The sequence below is a fragment of the Monodelphis domestica genome, chromosome 2 (genome assembly GCF_027887165.1).
Source record: "Monodelphis domestica isolate mMonDom1 chromosome 2, mMonDom1.pri, whole genome shotgun sequence".
In the NCBI taxonomy this organism is placed as follows: domain Eukaryota; kingdom Metazoa; phylum Chordata; class Mammalia; order Didelphimorphia; family Didelphidae; genus Monodelphis; species Monodelphis domestica.
In genome coordinates this window covers 135,843,424-135,864,413 of record NC_077228.1, presented here as the reverse complement: position 1 = coordinate 135,864,413, position 20,990 = coordinate 135,843,424, and the positions used below count along the sequence as shown (strand labels likewise).

Genomic DNA, 20,990 nt, shown 5'->3' with positions numbered 1-20,990 from the left:
CTCTCTCTCTCTCTCTCTCTCTCTCTCTCCCTCCCCCTCTGACTGTCTATCTTGGTCTCTTCCACCATCTCCCCTGATAGGTGTTATATGTAGACATACCTGGATAGTAGAAGGAAAACTGGTCCTAACCAATTGGATGATAAAATCATTTGACAACTTTTTGACAACTTGTTTGAAACAAGATAGAACCTCTGAAATTCTGTCTGGAGCAAATCCAGGTGAAGAATGGGGTGTGTATGTGTGGAGAAAATGGCAGTACAGAGTTCCACCCATGCTCTGGCACTGGAGGGGATTGGATAGGCCTTTGGAAAAGATGATAGGTTCATATTTTATCCTCCAAATTTGGGGATGGTGGTTGCTGCTGAAAGGAAATGTATCCTGCTCCGAGAAGTTCATCACGTTTTCAGGAGGCATCCTATTCCTGTTTTGGCTCTTTAGGCCAAATCTCCTTTTGCCCTGTGCTAGTTTCAACTCTGAACATATTATTATCTTCATTTTACAGTTGAAGAAATTGAATTTTAGAGATGACAACATTATTTCAAGAATTCTCTTGATTTTCCAGAAAGTGAAAAAAAAGGACAAAGATTGAATTAACTATATAAATTGGGTTTGCTTTCTTCCCAAGGACTTAGTTTAAAGAAGATAATAAACTCTTAAGTATTTTTCCAATTACCCTGGCCAGAATTAGACAAAGACAATCAAACCTAAAGTACCTCTGAATCCACCTTAGCCTCTAGCAATCACATCCAGGCCATTCCCAGACTTCCTAGCCTCTTGTTACCTCATCTTTCCCAAGCATTTGTGAACTCACATAAGCAGTCTATTATCTTTCCTCTCTAAAAACTCTATAAGCTCCCCACTTTTTAGGGTTCAACAGAAATTCCCAGTATTACATTGCCAGGTATCTTTCTCAAGACTGTAATCCTCCCAGGGCTGTGGCTCTGTGTGGTGCTTTTGATTATAATCTCTCTTGTCCTCAATTAAAGATTTGCTATTCTAACTACTCTGAAAGTTCTCTGATTTTCTCAGGTTGACAGAAGTGTTAAGTGATTTTGACTAGTCACATAGCTAGTAAATTGCTTCTGTGGCCAATTAATTCTTCACAAAAAGACCACAGATCCCTGCTTGGGGCAGGGTGTGTAGAAGTATAAATAGAAGTAGGAGCTAGAGAGTGTAGCTTTTAGTCTTGGCTCCATTATTTAGTTGTTGGGTGATTTTTGATAAGACACAACCTCTTTGAAATTTTAGTTTCCTAGGAATAACACTTGCCTTTGCCTAACTTACAGGGATGTTGTGAGGATCATATTAGTCAGTCAACAAGCATTTCTTAGGTCCTTGCAATGTACCAGGCATTGTTCTAAGCTTTGGGATTAAAAGAAAGGCAAAAACAGTCCCTGTCCTCAAGGGGCTTACCTTCTAATGGAGGAGACAATTAGGTACATCCTAGACAGTAAAGAATAGATGGAGAAGGGAAGGCACTAGCAGAAAGAAAGACCAACAAAGGTCTTCTGCAGTAATGGGGTTTGAGTTTTGACCTGAAAGAAGCCAATACAGCTAAGAGGAGGTGAGGAGGACAGAGCTTTCCAAGCCTAGAGGACAGCCATCCCTTGAAAAGGCATGACCAGTATGACTGGATTGTAGTGTGTGCGGAGAGCTAACTGGAAAGAAGAGGCCAAGTTATGAAGACCATCAGGCAGGATTTTCTTGATCCTGGACATAATAGGGAGCTACTGGAAGGTGGGGACATGTTGGAACTTAAGCTTTGGTACTGAATAGAGGATGTTTGAAAGTGGGGAGGAGTTTGTGGCAGAGATATCACTTAGAGACTATTGTAATGCTCCCGGTAAATGGTGAGAAAGGGCTGCATTAGGGTGGTGACAGTGTTCTTGGAACAGAGAGGAGATATACAAGAGATTGTGAAAAGGTAGACTATAAAAAGATTTGACAATGTGTATTTGAATGTGTTCTGAAAATGACAAAATACTTTAAGCACCTACTGTGTGCTAAGCACTTAATTTCTTTTTTTTTTCTCTCTTCTTTGGGGGATATGTAAAGAGGCTTCTGTTTGATTTTGGAGCTGCTGTGTGAACACATAGCTGAGTGCCAGATATTTTCCTTGGTTCATGTAAAGCTTTGAGGGTATCTCTCTTTCTAATACCTTCTCATTCGGTACTCTAAGGGTTTGCAATTTCAGTCTGGGTGGGTGAGCTCGCTCTATGGACATAACAGATTCTAATTCCTATTCATCTTAGTAGACATTCTCTATGAGTTTCTGTTATCACTTTTATAATACTAACTTATCTTTAATAGGATTTTTCGGTTTATAAATTGCACACACTTGCAAGTAGTGCAAATATCATAACCACCAATTTGTTGGCTAAGAAAATCAGGCTTAGAAAGGTTAAATTTGTCCATGTTTACATGGTTAGGAAGCATCAAGGTCAGAATTTGAACCCAGGTCTTCCAAATTGGAAGCATGGCATAATGGAAAATATGAAGCTGGGTCTGGCTTCAACTCTCACCCATATCACTGACAAGATATGTAACCATGGGCAAGCCACTTCCCCTCTGTGGGCTTCAGATTAGACTATGTGACTTCTACATTATCTTCCATTTCTCAATTTGTAATTCTGTGAGTGCAAGCCCAATGTTCAATGTTACTTCCTTCTTATTTCCCCATCATGGTGAGGAGGGACTCTGGGGCTCAGTATTTGCTTTGTCTCTTAAGAGTATCAGGCTAAAGAGGGATTGTGTATTTCTAATTTGATTTTGTTTTTAAATTCTTACCTTTTTATTAACATTTTCTTTTCCCTTATTTTCAAGATGTGTGTAAAGGTATCCATAAAGTGCAGGTAGCTTCTTGGAGTGATATAATAATGCCTTTTAGTTTCCTTCCAAAATTTGACATTTATTTCAGTGACACTAAGGTGAAACTGAACACATGTTTGGGCGAGTGCTGGTATTAATTCCTGTTAGGACATAATTAGGAAAAAATGGCTGTGACTGAAAAAGAAGGGGAAAAGAACATTTTTGAAACCTTTAATATATGAGATACTCCCAAATGTTTTAATTTATCAGTACTCTGATCTAGAATGATATATTGAGGGAATGGGTTATATGGAACTGAAAAATCTGATGATTAGAGTATTGGGCAGTAGAGGTAGGGTAAGGATTAGTGAGAAAGGGAAAAATTCCTAGCAAGGTATGATGCAAATGACATCCTCTCTCCTCTCCTCTCCTCTCCTCTCCTCTCCTCTCCTCTCCTCTCCTCTCCTCTCCTGTCCTCTCCTGTCCTCTCCTCTCCTCTCCTCTCCTCTCCTGTCCTCTCCTCTCCTCTCCTCTCCTGTCCTCTCCTGTCCTCTCCTGTCCTCTCCTGTCCTCTCCTGTCCTCTCCTGTCCTCTCCTGTCCTCTCCTGTCCTCTCCTCTCCTCTCCTGTCCTCTCCTGTCCTCTCCTCTCCTGTCCTCTCCTGTCCTCTCCTCTCCTGTCCTCTCCTCTCCTCTCCTCTCCTCTCCTCTCCTCTCCTCTCCTCTCCTCTCCTCTCCTCTCCTCTCCTCTCCTCTCCTCTCCTCTCTCTCCTCTCCTCTCCTCTCCTCTCCTCTCCTCTCCTCTCCTCTCCTCTCCTCTCCTCTCCTCTCCTCTCCTCTCCTCTCCTCTCCTCTCCTCTCCTCTCCTCTCCTCTCTTCCTCTCCTCTCCCCTCCCCTCCTCTCCTCTCCTCTCCTCTCCCTCTCCCTCTCCCTCTCCCTCTCCCTCTCCCTCTCCCTCTTCCTCTCCCTCTCTGGGAGGTAAGTCTTATTTTATCCTTGGTAGTAGAGGTCACTAGCTGACAGTGATCTAGCTGCCAGGGATCACTCTCTGGTTGTGACCAATATTCTTCTATTATTATCCTGTGATATCTATATTCTGTTTTCATTCTCCTCCAGTTTCTACTCTTGGTCCATCTGCACTTGGATACTGGAGGGAGTAGCTCCCCAGGTTTGTCATGCTCAAGCAGGACAGTATCCCGTTGCGTCTTTAACGGTCTCCCAAAGCTACTGAATTATCTTAACTCTTCTTCTCTTCTTCATGATGCCAGAGCCCCATCTTTCTGTCCCCTCTAGTGCTTTAGCTATCACTTGGTGACCCGGCAATCTCACCATTCTAGTTTCTGGCTTACCTACTGTGGGATACAGAAAAGAAGTCCTGTTGCATGGGTGCCTTATAACAGTCTCATCATTTTACAGTCCTGTCCTGTGTTTCTAATCAATCTGGGTATCTTAATTGTCATTGACAAAAGAGTATAACATAAAAAATAACCATAGCCTGACTCCAGAGGCTATCCAGAAAGCAAGTAAGAGGTGGAAATGAGGGGAGTACAGGAGGGGCTATTTACACCTGGGGTTATTTACACCTGGAATCTCTTAGATCCCTAGAGTGAAGGTAGAATGTAGGTAGGAGGATGAATCTGGAAAGGAGCACAGACAAAGAAGAAATGGATGATGAGGTATTAGGGGTATGGCTGAAGAGAAATTGATTGTGCTCCCAGGATCTACAACTATGTAGAAGGCAAATGTGCTCTAAGTGGCAGTGAATAAAATTAAATGAGAATATTAAAGTTTAATGTTGCTTTTAGAGGCTTTAAAAACATATCTCTAGGATTAAAATACGTATCTATATACTTTACCTCTTTGGTATCCAGGCCATGTTTTTGCTTTAAATGAGACATTGCTACAGTCAAAAGAGCTTCTTTCGGCCACCTCTCATACCAGTCCACTGTGCTGCAAGTAACTAAGGCTGGATATGCTCGACAATTTCGGCGGAAATTAGGTCCTGCAGGACTTACAGTCATAAATATATGAAGATTTTTTGCTATTCTCTGAATATGAATAGAAAAGAATGAATTAAGGTAGTTACTAATTAAGAAAATATTATACTAAAATCTGACTTGAAATTTGTTTTGATTCTATCAAGGGATATTCTTTTCAGTTAACAAGATATTTAACTTGTTATTTCAGTGTTGTAAAGCAGAACTTCAGAATTGGAAGTGACCAACTCACCCAGCCCATTCCTAAAAAAGGACGCCTTCTGGACTATACTCAACAAGTCACAGTCGAACTTTTGTTTGAAGACCTTTAGTGCGGAGGACCCTACTACCTCCTGAGACAGCCCTTCCTACCTTTATGTTTTTAATAGTTAAGATTATGTTCCTTAGGTCAAGTTAAATAGATACCTCTCCAGTCCCTTTACAACTTCCTTTTTTTATATTATATCTCCCCATTGGAATATAAGCTTCCTAAGGACTCAAGACACTTTCTGCTAGTACAGATATCTTTTCTACCTGCACTAGCAGACTGTGCCCTGCCCTGAAAAAAATTCCAAACCACTCCAAGATCCTGTATAAAATAAAGTTCTTTGTTACTCAAAATCAGGCCTTGCTCCTTTAGCCAGGTCTTGCCTTTCCAGAGAACTTCACAAAGCTGTGGCCTGCTTGAAGTTTATTCAGTCTCTTCTAATTTCCCACTATGCTATCTTAAATAAAATATTCAGATTGCTGCAACATTCTTGGGGAAGGCTCATGACTTTAACTCATCCCAGGTTCTTCTTCATCAGATCATCATATCATTGTGTCTTCAGAGTTTATTCCTGGATCCCCACGTGCTTCTCTGGGACTAACAACCTCTTTAGAATTTTAATCCATACCTATTGAAATCTACTTGTAAAATCTGGAAAGTATGACAGATAAGGCCTTATATTCCTTTCTTTTTCTATCACAAACACTAAAAAAGTGTATTTTTCTTAAGGTTCCTATAATTTCCATCACACTAAGCAACACTTTTGGCAAGAATCAGATCCAGAAAGAAGTGCCCTTCACTTTTTTGTGCCTTTCACTTCATTTGAAGAATGAAATTATTATGAAGGTAAGTAAAGAAATTATTAGCTGCTTGCTTTTGGCAGAAAGAAAGCTCCAGGTGTCATATGGATAATTGCATCCTTAATCACTATGATATGATGCCTCTGTGCCAGGCTTGTTATATTCCCCAAATTTCTATTTGCTCTTTCTGTCTAGGTGATATATAGAGTATACCACAATTACAGAATATTGCTTCCTGTTTCTGCCTCCATTAATATTTATCTAAATTCTCTTTTCCACATGGTTCCTGAATTTCCTTATTTATATTTTCTTCTCTGATCTATAGAATTGATTGGATTGATAAATTGATAACTTATACATATGTAAAATAGACTTTTTGCTACACCAAAGCAGGGGACTGGCAGAAGAGGGAGGAATGGATGGGGATGGGAAGTAGTTACTAGCCTTTCAAGGAGGTGCAGAAACTTGGGGTAAAGGCAGTGGGTCTTTTTTCCCTCCTCCCCACACCCATCAGAAGCATTGCCACCCAAGAGAAACTCAACAGAGTCCAGAGCTGGGCTAAGGGACAGACAAAATGAGGGTTGAGAGAATTCAGATGCTTTGAGGTCCTAGGGAACCCAATGGGCCACTTTGTTCATTCCTTCTATGATAGGGTCAGTCCAGTCCTAGTCTAGGAACTTGTGCATACATGGTGGTGTGCAGAAATGCAGGAAGGAGGATATACCAACAGGGAGGATTTGGGACAAAGGTCTAGCCTGGATCATCTCTGGGAAACATTCAGATTGGTGAAGAGTATGACCCAGTCCAGGGAACTAGCAGTGGCTTTTGTAGATGCCATTGAATGTGATGTAATGTACCAATTTGATGGCATCATGGTCTCTGTAGTTCACCTTTGGCTTATTCCTCTTTTAGTAGTGCATCTTTAGGGCAGAGGGTGCAAATGACTCAAAGCTCATGGAGCTGGGAGGCTAGACCCATTTCTTCTTGGTTGGTAACAACTCAATCTCTGCACTGATCTGTGATTCCTTTATTGCTGCTATAAGACTGACATTCTACACTGATCTTGGCTTTTCTCTTCAGGCAGATCACTTGAACTCCACTTGCACTCAGTGGTTTTGGGATCTTGACTTCAGTTTTCTTGGTCAGCAATGAAGGTTTGCAGTTGGACTTTATGACAACTTGGTCCATTCCCCCTCTCATTCCAGGAGGATCACCTGGAATGAAAGGATGATGTCCTTGATAGTCCAGTACCTCATAACCTCAAACTTTCCATCATGGGGAATGAAACTAATGTTTTATTGAGAGTCACACTTGCTGAGGTACATGTGCTTTTTTGTGCTTCCCACTTTTGCTCATCTCCGTGCCCTTGTCCCACTTTTCAATGACAATCTTTTTTATTTTATACTTGTACTCAGGCATGCCACTCATGTAACGCTTCATCACAACTTGGTGAGACATACAAGTACTTCACACCTGCCCTTTAAGAGTCATGTGCAGGTTGATGCTATTAAGCACATCTAGGAAGAGCTTGATGCTGTACGCTGCCAATTGATCTGCCTCATCACTTGGCTGGGAATCTGAGCCTATTTTTCCTTTGTCTAATACTCTTTTTTAATGCCTTTCTGAGTCTTCAAGTTCTCTGGGTAGCCAAAAGCCAGAATGTCATCCAGGATTGAGCATAATGTTGTTTTTGATGTTCTCTTCAATGATCTTGCCAAAGTTTGCAGTCATGATGTCACGTATCTTATAGAGGAATCCAAAGACCATGGTGGCATTGACATTTTGCTTGTTGATAGCTGCCAGTCAGATGATGGAGTGTTTGACATGGAAAAAACTACTGTAAACAATGTAATTGGGAAATGCACCTGCTACTCAGCATGGATCACGCTGACACAGAAGGTGTCCACAGCATTTCCACCTGATATCATTGATAGACTCAGGAGATGAGTACCCTCCCCCTCATTATGATTGTAGATGAAGAGCCCTCCAGTTATGGTGGCTCTGCTTTCCCCTACTCTTTACAAACTATAGCTTGGTGACTATTCTGACTCTTTCATCTCCATTTAAAAAATTCTACCAATTTAATTTTTCAGGATTCTAAGGAAATACCTTCTTTTAAAAATATATAAATTTTAAGAATATTCACTAAAAATTGAGTTTCAAATTCCCTCTCACACTCCTTCTCTGCCCTACACTTTGAGAAGGCAAGCAAGTTGATATAGATAATACATGAAAAGTCATGCAAAACATATTCTGTATCAGACATGTTGTAAAAGAAGACACAAAAATTGAAAAATAAAGTTCAAAAGCATATTTCATCATGAATGATTTAGAATTGCCTTGGATCATTGTCTTGATCAGAGTAATCAAGTCTTTCACAGTTGATCACCATTGCTATTACTATTTATAATGTACTGGTTTTGCTCATTTCACTTTGACTAAGTTCATATAGGGGTCTTCCCAGGTTATCTGAAATAATTCTGTTCATCATTTCTTATAATACAATAGTATTACATCACAATCATATACTAGAACTTCTTCAGTCATTCCCCAATTGATTGATTTCCAATTCTTTGTCACCACAGAAAGAGCTACCCTAAATATTTTTGTACAATAAGTATTTTATCTTTTTATTTTTGTTACCACTTTACATGTACCAATATATAATATAATGCATGTAATTTGATATAAGTATGTAATAAATTATAATATGCTTATCCAAGGGAAACAAATTCTCACATAAGTTGTGTCCAAAAATCTGTTTCATTTTTCCCCCTCTCCCCTTGCCTTCCAACCATCCTTCCTCCCCAAAAGGAAGGTAAAATGATATAGGTTGTAGATATATTATCATATATACATATTTCCCTGTTTGTCATGTTGTAAAACAAGACATATATTGCTTACATTAAAGAAAAATTGATGGAGGAAATAAAGAAGAATGGTGTTTCAATCTACATTCAGATTCCGTCTGTTCCTTCTATGGCAATGGATACCTTTTTCATCATGAGTCTCTTGGAATTGTTGATAATAGTGTTTTCATTCACAGTTGATCATCATACATTATTGTATAATTTTCTTTGATTTTTTTGGGACACAGAACTAGTAGTGGTATTGCTTGATCAAAAATTATGTACAGTCTTATAGACCTTTGGTCATAGCTCCAAATTGTTCTCCACAATGGTTGGATTGGTTTATAACTCCATCAACAATGCATTAGTGTCTACTTTTCCTCATTTACTCTATTTCTCATTTTTATTTTGTCAAATTATCTAATCTAATAGGTGTGAGTTGGTATCTCAGAATTGTTTGAATTTGCATTTCTTTAATGAGAGGTGATTTAGAGCATTTTTTTCATTAATGACAACTTTGATTTCTTCTGGTGGTTTCTTTATATTCTTTTGACAACATACCAACTGGAAAATGACTCTTATTTTGACTCAGTTCCCTAAATATTTGTAAAATGAGTTTATTATCAGAGAAACTTGCTCTAAAATTTCCCTTTAGTTTTCTATCTTTTAATTTTGGCTGCATTCATTTTGTTTGTGCAAAATCTTTTAAAAAATAAAATAAAAAAATCCAGTTTATTTCTCATGATCCTTTTTATTTCTTGTTTAGTCATAAACTTATCCATAGATCTGACAGGTACATTTTCCCCATACTCCTCAATTCACTTCTTGCAAAATTTTTTATGTCTAAGTCATTTATCCATTTTGATCTTATCTTGGTATATGATGCAAGATACTGATCTATGTCTAGTTTCTTCTAAATTTCATTCCAGTTTTCCTAGCAATTTTTGCCAAATGGTGAGTTCTTATCCCAAAGCTTAGATCTTTGAGTTTATTAAATACTAGATTTACTACTGTGTATTATATACCTATTCTATTCTACTAATTTATCACTTTTTTTCTTAGCCAATACCAAATTGTTTTGATGATTACCACTTGTAATATAGTTTGAAATCTGCTACTGCTGGGCATCCTTCTTTCACTTTTTTTTTCATTGATTTCCTTTGACAGCCTTGATTTTTTATACTCCAAAGTGAATCTTGTTATTCTTTTTTCCCCCTAGTTCTATAAAATAATTCTTTGGTAGTTGGTAGTTGTCTTCATCTCAAAGACAACAATGATCTTTCATTGACTTTGCTTCTCCAGAATTTAATTTGAGGCATTATTTTAAAGTTGTTTGTAGTGCTCAGTCATTTTGGCTCCATTCCTGGAAGTTCATGGAAATATCTCCTTGTCAACTTTTGTTAGTTATATTCTATTCTAATTCCATTCTCAGGCAAAATTTTATTAACTATCTCTTTTACTTTCCAAATGGAAAAAAGGTTCTTCTGTAGAGTGGAAAATATTGCTACAATCAACCAACTATCAAATATTTAATGAGAGGTCTAGTCTATGTCGAACACTATTCCAGTGGCTTTAGGAGATACAAAAGAAGGAAGTATAAATTGCCCTCAATGAGCTTACTTAGCACTCTAAGAGAGTAACGCACCTGAAATAATCAAAAAGACAATAATGTATGCTGTGGGGTACTTTGAGTTGATAGTTGTTTTATTCCTTTTCTGTTCATGATGGTATCTTGTTTCTTTTGAGTTCCTATAATTGTGTCTGATTTCTAAACTAAGAACTCAGTTTTGCAGAATTAAAGTAAAATCATGTTGAAACTCTGATTGTGCCTTGTATTTTTGACTAGCACCCAACAAGTAGGGCAATCCTGTTAAGGTTGACTCAGTTCAGTCACTTGATAGTCAGATATGTCTTTATTTTACAGATGAGTAAAGTTCAATAGAGGTAAAGTGACATGACTAAGATCACATTGCTTATTAGTGAAAGGCATGGGACCAGGATCTAAACAATTCATGTACTTTCTTCAAAAAATGAAATATAAATTTTAAGACTGCCTATTTTTCTACCGTAAAAGATGATCACTGTATCATCTCTTGGGAAAGGCAATATGTGGTTGACTTTACCAGCATGAGGGTATTCTGTTGTCAGTAAGTTGATGACTTCAAAGCATTTATTACTGCATCACTGTGGAAAGAAAACATTGCTTCTTGCTATTGATGTTTCATCTGTTTAACCACAAAATATTGGATGGCATCAATAAGGGATGAAAATAGTCAGAAAAAAGCTCTTTGAAGGAGGTAGGTCTTTGTTTGGGCTTGAAGAATGAATAGATTTAGGGTAGGCAGAGGGAAAGAAGGAGTACATTCCAGATGGAGAATCAGTAAGAGCAAAGGCAGATAGGTAATGAGTACTGTGGGTGTCAAGTACACTGGGAAGACTTAATAATGAAGAGAGTTGGGGAGGGGGTTAAATAGGCACATTGGGTCAGATTGTGATGAGTTGTGAAAACCAGACAAAGAATTTAATCTTGATATGATAGCAAAAGGGAATGATTTCAGAGTGTTAAAAAGGAAAGTCACATAATAGATACCCTAATATTTTAAGTAGAAAATCTGAATAGGTTATGGCAAAAATAAAATAATATTATGTGTGGTATAATCTAACAAAAACTATGTATATCTCTAAGGATTAAGATGCATTTTTGGATGCTAAAATCATGAGAATGTCAAATATCCAAAAGTTTATGTTGTATAAAAACTTCTGATCATTTAAGAACAATATTGTCATTAGCTTAATAAGCTAATTTTAAGAATGAAAATATCAATTGAAAATTATTCACAGAAACATGGATGTGGTCTCAAATATGCATACTTAATTTGATTTTATGGTTTGTTAAAAAATAAATTCACATAAAACAATACCTTTTGGAAGAATACAAACAAAGCTTGTTGACTGTCATCAAAACCGGATTCTTCAGCGAGAGTTCTGAGTCCTAATGATATATTGTCCAACTCTTCAGTTTCAAATAGTTCAGGCATAGATCCTGAATTGAGAATGGAGTTCAAATCTTCTAAAACAGACTCCTTAGATAAAAATACACACACATACATTTTAAAATTAGAAATGTGTAGTTGCTTGTGTTTTCTAATCTAAGACATGCCAACTTATCAGAGTTACAATAAGTAGGCAAACTGATGGTGGGAAACTATGATGGTCTACTCATAATTCAAATCAACCAAACAGGCCATATGATCAACAGGATGAAGGAATAGACATTTTCTCTGACCCTGTCAACCTTTTGAACCACTCCAAAACAAAATTTATGTACCCCAAATGAAGTAACTTCCTCTGACTTTATGATTCAGGATATCTAGAATCAAAAAGAAAAACAACAACCAGATACATCCATGAACTGACACTGATGCTGAGTTCACTCAGCACTCCTTTCCCACCTCTCACACTAGTAAGCAGCAAGATTACATTAGCTAACCCAAAGAATTGATAGATTTGCTAACAAAAAGCAAAACCCAAAGCAAAGCATTAACAACAACCCAACACCCAATTCTTCCTCCATCTCTCCCGTGCTTTGGAAGTCCTGGTTCCAGGTTATATATGTTTGCTTAGGCCATGAAAGATAATCAATACTGCATCAGTATCCCATGGGCAGACAGTAGTAGGATGACCCAACCAGTGCCATGCCAGGCAGTGGTCTGGGCTATAAACGATCTTTGAGGAAAGCAAGAAAGGGCGGGAAAGGAGTAGAACACGAGTCTGGGCTTGAAATAGAGCTCAATATTATATTCCAAAGTCTTCCTTCTAGAGCCTCAGAAACCCAAATGACAGAAATCAACCTCATGTAACACCAGGTAGCTCTTTGAACTGCTGGTGCTGGACCAAAGAAGTGAAGAATAGGAGTGGGACAGGATATTGTGTATGTATGGGGGGTTATAAAGAACTCTGCTTAACCTGAAGGAAAGAGCCCAGCAACCAGCTGGAGCCAATTATGTCCTCCCCAAAGCCACCTGAAGAAGAGACCCAAGCTGGAAAACTCATAAATTGCCAGGTATATGTGTACTATGAGAGGCTTTGGGACACAGTACTTAAGGAATCCACCATTAAAGTATAGGGGGTAAAAGTGAGTAGTAGGGGAAAATAAGGGGGAGGGGGAAAGCCTGAGATTACTGAAGATTTAAGGAAAAAGAAAATTCAAAGATCTCAAATATAAGAAGATAAAACAATAAGGAAAACTTTAATAGCAGAAGGAAACATGACCTCTAGAGCTAATTAAATTTGTTCAAGCATCTATGGATAAATACTGCAAAAAAAAAAAAGAGGAAATGGCCCAATACTTCATGAGACAGAGGAACCTGTGGAATTTGAAAAGAATATGAGACTACCATATTTTCTTTCTGAATGTTTTAAAAGAAAAACGGGAATTATGAAAATAGAATTATATCCTGTACATCAAAAATAATGTGTAGAAGAGAAAAACTAGAATCTGCAATGGCAAGTCTCATGAAAAGAACTAAAGAAAGAACACTAGGTTAGGAGTGTAAATAAAGGACAATATAGATGAAGTGAACCAAAAAACAGTAGTATTACTTAGATGAAGTGGTATAAAGTAAAGTTAGCAGAACCAGGAGAATGTTGTCCATAGTAGAGCATTTTACTTATGCTCAATTGTGAATGACTTAACTATTGTGAATAAGCTAAGGATTTAGGACAACTCCAAGGGGCTCATGAAGAAAAAGGCTATCAACCAACACAGAAGGAACTGAAGAAGTTTGAATGCAGATTGAACTATACCATTCATCACTTAATTTCCTCCATGAATTTTTCTATAGTGTAAAGGATATATATCTTCTTTCAAAATATGATGAAAATGGAAATATATACTGTATGATAATACATGTGTATCCAATATCATATTACCTGTTGTTTTGGGGAGGGGTAGAAGAGAACATGGAAGGTAAAATGTCAGAAAATGATTATTAAAAATTATATCAACATGTGATCTGGAAAAAAATTAAAATTCAAAAAGATAATATTAAAAGAAATATGGTCATTGTATGAGCAAAACATACTGATCTGAAAGACAGGATGAGTAAGGACAATTTAAAAATCATAACTTTCCCAGAAAAGCAGCACAGGACAATAAGTCATAATGAAAGAAATAATATAAGAGAACTGTCCAGAACTTCTGAACACAGAAAATGAAATACCAATTGAAAATATTAATAAATCACCTCCAGAAAAAACTATTAAGACCCATTGAGATTAAGTTTAATAATTCAATTTAGAAACAAGTTCTACACTCAGGAGAAAGACCTAAAATACAAATAGAAGACAATTCAAATAATACAAGACTAATCAATAACCACCAGAAAATGTAGAAGGGAATGGGATAATATATTCTGAAGAGCAATGCAGCTCAAGATGCAGCCTGAGGTCAACCTATATTATAAATCTGAGCTTAACCATAGATGAAAAAAGATGGGCACTTAATAGTAGAATCATTTAGAACATTATTAGAAATAAAACCAGAACTGAAGAGATTATTTGCTTCTTGAATGACCTAGATAACAGAAATGCAGGAGAGGTAAATGAATATAACAGCTAAGGAAAGACAGAAACAACAATAGTGACAAGCAGGAAGACTAGCAACTGACTTCTTTTTTAAATGTACCCAAAGAAACATGAGTGAAGACAGAAGTCAAGTGGGAATAATAGTGAAGAGGAAGGCCTGGAATATTACAGACAGGATCTGGTGACATCTTGCTATAAGTGAATCAATGCTTTTTTTGTTGTTGTTTATTTTTTTTGGGGGGGGGGAGGCAGGACTACATTACAAAATTGGATGGTAAGTGATAAGGAATAAAATGTGTGATGTGCTTGGGGAAAATCAAGAGATAGGCCAACTCCTATGGTCTCAGGAAGAGAAAAGCTCATAGGGGAATGGTTGTAGAGGAAAGGGGGAAGAATTAAAAAGTGGGAAGGAAAGGGAGAAGTCTTGCTTTGGTGATAGTAGGATAGTAGGAGATTATACTAATGAATGAAGAGATATAATCTCTGAACAAAAAAAGGGACCTTGTCCTGGCATGGTCTGAGGGTTTTGGTTCTTGAAAAGGCTATTTGTCCTACCTTGGGATGGGGAGAGGTTGCAATGAATACCTAGAAGGTAAGAGGGTATGGACCCAAAGAGATTTTGAAGCAAATGGAGAAGCGAAGGTAACCAGGGGAAGAGTGAAGATCAGTGATGGACTAAATAATCAAGGATGTATTGGTGGAAAGGTTCTTTCATGGGGAAGTATCTTCTCTGTCAGTGGAAGAAGTTGGCCTTGTTTTAGAGTGAGGCAGAAGGGAAAAGGGGAATCCACAGAGCAAGCTCTATAAGGCAGTGGTGGAAACTATCTAGAGAGGAGATCCCAGAATGAATACTTCAGAAGTTTTCATTCCATGAGAAACACAGAGAATAGAGACTGGATATGTATAGGGATCATGAACCACAGAAGTAGGGTCTAAAGTAGACAGAGAGAAAAGCCTGATAGAATGATTGAAGAAAGTAAGAAAAATCATCTATAAAAGGGGTACAAAATGAAATAAAAATCTAATGAACAGAACTATTTGAAGGAGAGAAGATGAAGGGAGAATCTACTTTAGTGAGAGGAAAAAAAGAGGGAGGAATTAAATAATAAAATAAATGTAGGACAAAAGTAACCTGCGAGCAAATCTCTAAAGATAAAGAGTTAAGTAATCAGAAGAGGGTATTGGGGATGAGAGGAAGAGAGCTAATTAGAATAGGGCCACCTTAAAAAAGAATAAATTAAAGTCACTGAAGGGACAGAGTACTGTGTTTATAATAGAAGAGAGAAAAATTATAACTTAAAAATATTACCAATAAATGTAGGAAAATGTAAACATAGTTCAACTTTAAATATGAATGGATTAAACAGTTTAGTAAGACAAAAAAGAATGATAGTGCATAAGAGAACAAAACTCTATAATACATTGCTTACAAGAAACACATTTAAAAAAATAAAGAAGTACACAAAATAAAATGGAGTGTATGAAAAAATTTACTGTGCTTCAAGTATATTCTAAAAAGCAGGAATTGCAATTATCCTATCTGACAAAACAAAAAAGAAAATAAAAAGATTAAAAAAGGAAACCACATTATGATGAAAGGAATTATGAACAACAAACCAGTATCAGTAACAAACTTATATACTCCAAATACCTTAGTGTCTGAATTCAGAAAGTAAACATTAATTGAGCTACAAGAAGACATAGATAGTGACACAATAGTGATAGGAGACTTTAATATCCCTCTCTCAGGTTTGGATAAATCAAACCAAAAGATAAACAAGGGAAAATATGAAGCTGAATAAATTGACATAGAAACTAGACTTAAAAGATTTGTAGAGGTGAAGTCAAGATGGCAGCCTAGAAGAAACAGAAGTTCAGACCTCTGAATACCCTTCCTTACCAATCACAAACTGAATGCTCCTAGGGGACTGAAAATAAAACCTAAGAACAAGACAGAGCCAAGGAACTCTCCTGCTGGACTCAATTCAAAAGGTATGCCCCCCCCCCAAAGCCAGAATCTGAGAACATTTGGGTTTAAGGGGAAGGCAGAAGGAAGGTCCTAGGACCCCTCCCGCATCACTTAGAGCATTAAGCCTCCAACGGCAGTGGGAACCTCTATGTAGGCAAAGATGCTGGTCAGGAGGGTGTACCTTGTGGGCAGGGCTGTGCCAGGCTTAGAATGTCGAACACAGGCAGCAGGGAAGGAGCCAGAGAGGGAGCATAGAGCAGGCAGCCTGGTCAGAGCACGGCAGAGACCCTCCATATTGTCGAACCTTCCAGGAACTTTTGGCCTTAGAGCACACCTAGTCTAACCCAGCTGAATTTAATCCCATCAAAAGTCTTCAGAGGTCAGGGAATCCCAAAGTCTGACACCCCTCCCCCACAGACTGCTGGACTTTAATCCAATCAAAAGCCTCCAGAGGACAGGAAAGCTCAAACTCTAACAAAACTTCCCCCCAGACTACACCGAGAGATCTTCTGTCAAAGCTCCAAGAGGGGAGACTGACAGAAGCCCCCAAAACCAAAAAAATGAGAGGAGCAAGAGCACAGACAAATACGGGGAGCAAAAAAGGGGTAAATATGAGCAAACATCAGAAAAAGAAGAAAGAAATTACAATTGACAGCCTCCGCACAGGCAATAAACCAAGAACAAACAATACACAGGAGGAGGCAAGTAATAAAACAGAAATCCCAGGGAATTGGACACAGGCTTTGGAAGAACTCAAAATGCAATTCAAAACACAATTAAGAGAGGCTTAAGACAATTGGGACAAGAACTTAAAGACTAAGATAAGTCATCTGGAAACAGAAAATAGTGTCTTGAAAACCAAAATCAACCAACTTGAAAATGAGGCAAAGGAGATGAAAGATGAGGCAAAGAAGATGAAAGATGAGGCAAAGGAGATGAGAGATGAGGTAAAGAGAATGAAAGATGAACTCCAAAGAAAATCAGATCAGAAGGAGAAGGATGACCAAAAAGCCAGGGATGAAATCCAATCTTTAAGAACCAGAATACAACAACTAGAATTAAGTGACCTCACAAGGCAGCAGGACACTATAATACAAAACCAAAAGAATGAAAAAATTGAGGAAAATATGAAGCATCTCATTCACAAAACAGAGGATTTAGAAAATTGTTTGAACAGAGACAATTTAAGAATCATTGGTCTACCAGAAGACCATGACAAAAGAAAAAGCCTGGACATAATGCTGCAGGAAATTATCCAAGAAAACTGCCCTAATATTCTAGAACAAGAGGGAAAAGTAGAGATTGAAAAAATTCACAGATCACCTCCTGTACTTAATCCCCAACTGACAACACCCAGGAATGTTATAGCCAAATTCAAGAACTACCAGACCAAAGAAAAGATATTACAAGCTTCCAAGAAGAAGTCATTCAGATACCATGGAACCACAGTGAGGATAATGCAGGATCTGGCTGCATCCACACTGAAGGACCGAAAGGCATGGAATATGATATTCCAGAAAGCAAGGGAACTAAGTCTACAACCAAGAATCAATAGCAAAACTGACTATATTCTTACAGGGGAAAGTATGGTCATTCAACAAAATAGAAGAATTGCAAGAATTTGTAAAGAAAAGACCAGACCTGAACAGAAAATTTGATGCCCAAGCACAGAACTCAAGAGAATCATCAAAAGGTAATTAAAAAAAGAGGGGAAAAAGAAAAACAAAACAAAACAAACAGACAAAAACCCTTTTTTTAAAAAGAGACTCAGTAAGTTAAAATGTTATGTATTCTTATGAGAAAAGAGATCATTGGTAACTCTTAAAAACTGTTGTTATCACTAGGGCAGGTAGAAGGATTATACTTAGAGGGAACAGTGACAAACTGTATAGTATTAAAGGACAAGACAGAAATATGTGTATAGATATATGCATGCATAAATACATATACATATGTTTGTATATATATATGTATATACAACTAGAGCTAAAAAAGAGGTTAATACTAAAAGAAATGGGAAAAGAAACAAATGGGGGTAAATTTATTTATCATAAAGAAGCTCATGGTGGGAGGGGGGAGAACATCAATACACTGGAAGGGTAAGGAGGTTGGAAATAGGAAATACTCAACTCTTATGTGCAATGAAATTGACCCAAAGAGGGAAGAACAATTCAATCCATTGGGGGCAGAGAATAGATTTGTGCCTTACAGGGGAGTAGAAGGGTAACAAATGGACTGGTGGGGAGGGAAGCAGTATAAGGGAGGGAGAGGGTGGGGGGAGTTTTAGAAAGACTACAGGGAAAATAAGGAGGGGAACAAGAAGGGAGGAGGGGTCAAAAGGGAAGTAAAATAAGGGTGGGAACTAGGGGGACTGATTAAAAACAAATATTGGTGTAGAAGGAAATAGTGAAAGAAGAAAAGGCAGGACCAGGAGTAGAAATCAAAATGCTGGGAAATACACAGTTAGTAATCATAACTCTGAATGTGAATGGAATGAACTCACCCATAAAATGCAAGCAAATAGCAGAGTGGATTAGAATCCAAAACCCTACCATATGCTGTCTACAAGAAATACACATGAGGAAGGTAGATATGCATAGGATGAAAGTAAGAGGATGGAGCCAAATCTATTGGGCATCAACTGATAAAAAGAAGGCAGGAGTTGCAATCATGATATCTGACAAAACCAAAGTAAATATATATCTAGTTAAAAGAGATAGGGAAGGTAATTACATCCTGATAAAAGGCATTATAGACAATGAAGAAATATCCATACTCAACATGTATGCACCAAATGGCATAGCATCCAAATTTCTAAAGGAGAAACTAGTGGACCTCAAGGATGAAATAGATAGAAAAACTATGCTAGTGGGAGACCTGAACCTTCCTCTATCAGAACTAGATAAATCAAACCAAAAAATAATTAAGAAAGAAGTAAGAGAAGTAAATGAAATCTTAGTAAAATTAGAGTTAGTAGACATGTGGAGAAAAATAAATAGGGACAAAAAGGAATACATCTTCTTTTCAGCAGCACATGGTACAATCACAAAAATTGACCACGTATTAGGGCATAAAAACATTGCAAACAAGTGCAAAAGAGCAGAAATAATAAATGCAACCTTCTTAGATCACAATGCAAAGAAAATAATAATTAGTAAGGGTACATAGAGAGGTAAATAAAAATTAATTGGAAATTAAACAATACAATTCTCCAAAACTGGTTATTTAAAGAACAATTCTTTAGAATTGTTTTAAATCTAAAGATTTAGAATCTTTAGAAACAATTAATAACTTCATTGAAGAAAATACAATGATGAGACATCCTTTCAAAACCAATTGGATGCAGCCAAAGCAGTACTCAGGGGGAAATTTATATCCTTGAGTTCATATATTAACAAATTAAGAAGGGCAGAGGTCAATGAATTGGGCATGCAAATTAAAAAAAAAAAACCTAGAAAGTGAACAAATTAAAAATCTTCAGATGAAGATTAAATTGGAGATCCTAAAAATCAAAGGAGAAATTTAAAAAAATTGAAAGTCAAAGAACTATTAATTTAATAAATAAGACTAGAAGCTGGTACTTTGAAAAAACAAATAAAATAGACAAAGTACTGGTCAGTCTAATTAAAAAAGGAAAGAAAACCAAATTGACAGTATGCAAGATGAAAAGGGAGACCTCACCTCTAATGAAGAGGAAATTAAGGCAATCATTAAAAAGTATTATGCCCAATTATATGGCAACAAATATGGCAATTTAGGTGATATGGATGAATACTTACAAAAATATAAACTGCCTAGACTAACAGAGGAAGAAATAGATTACATAAACAACTCCATATCAGAAAAAGAAATTGAACAAGCCATCAAAGAACTTCATAAGAAGAAATCCCCATGTCCAGATGGATTCACAAATGAATTCTATCAAATATTCAACTAATCTCCATATTATACAAACTATTTGACAGAATAAGGAAAGAAGGAGTTCTACCAACTTCATTTTACGACACAAACATGGTACTGATCCCAAAGCCAGGCAGGTCAAAAACAGAGAAAGAAAACTATAGACTAATCTCCTTAATGCATAGAGATGCAACAATCTTAAATAGGATACTAGCAAAAAGACTCCAGCAAGTCATCACAAGGGTTATTCACTATGACCAGGTAGGATTCATACCAGGAATGCAAGGATGGTTCAATATTAGGAAAACCATGCATATAATTAACCATATTAACAAGGCAACTGACAGAAGTCACATGATTACCTCAATCGATGCAGAAAAAGCCTTTGATAAAATACAACATCCATTCCTATTGAAAACACTAGAAAATATAGGAATGGAAGGGTCTTTCCTAAAAATAATAAACAGTATATATCTAAAACCATCAGCAAACACTATCTGCAATGGGGATAAATTAGAAGCCTTCCCAATAAGATCAGGAGTGAAACAAAGATGCCCATTATCACCCCAGTTATTTAACATTGTACTAGAAACACTAGCAGTAGTTAGAGTAGAAAAAGAAATTGAAGGTATTAAAATTGGCAATGAGGAGACCAAGGTATTACTCTCTGTGGATGATATGATGGTTTACTTAAAGAATCCTAGAGAATCAACCAAAAAGCTAGTCAAAATAATCAAAAACTTTAGCAAAGTTGCAGGATACAAAATAAACCCACATATGTCATCAGCATTTCTATATATCACCAACCCATTTTAGCAGCAAGAATTAGAAAGAG

General features: G+C 37.1%; 1 protein-coding gene and 1 pseudogene across 3 annotated transcripts in view; both read right to left on the bottom strand.

Annotated features, from left to right (window-relative positions):
- DNAH14 (dynein axonemal heavy chain 14) overlaps positions 1-20,990 on the bottom strand; it is a 433,094-nt gene that overhangs the window by 121,722 nt on the left and 290,382 nt on the right. For all 3 annotated transcript variants that reach the window (XR_008916229.1, XM_056815999.1, XM_056816000.1), the window contains exons 57-59: positions 11,622-11,783; positions 4,664-4,855; positions 2,788-2,969 (exon numbers count right to left, since the gene is read on the bottom strand). Coding sequence is in view for 2 of the 3 variants with exons in the window: in XM_056815999.1 (XP_056671977.1) it covers positions 2,788-2,969; positions 4,664-4,855; positions 11,622-11,783 (536 nt within the window). In the remaining variant the exon portion in view is untranslated. The remainder of the gene's footprint in view (positions 1-2,787; positions 2,970-4,663; positions 4,856-11,621; positions 11,784-20,990) is intronic.
- Positions 5,936-7,779, bottom strand: LOC130457591 (AP-2 complex subunit mu-like; annotated as a pseudogene).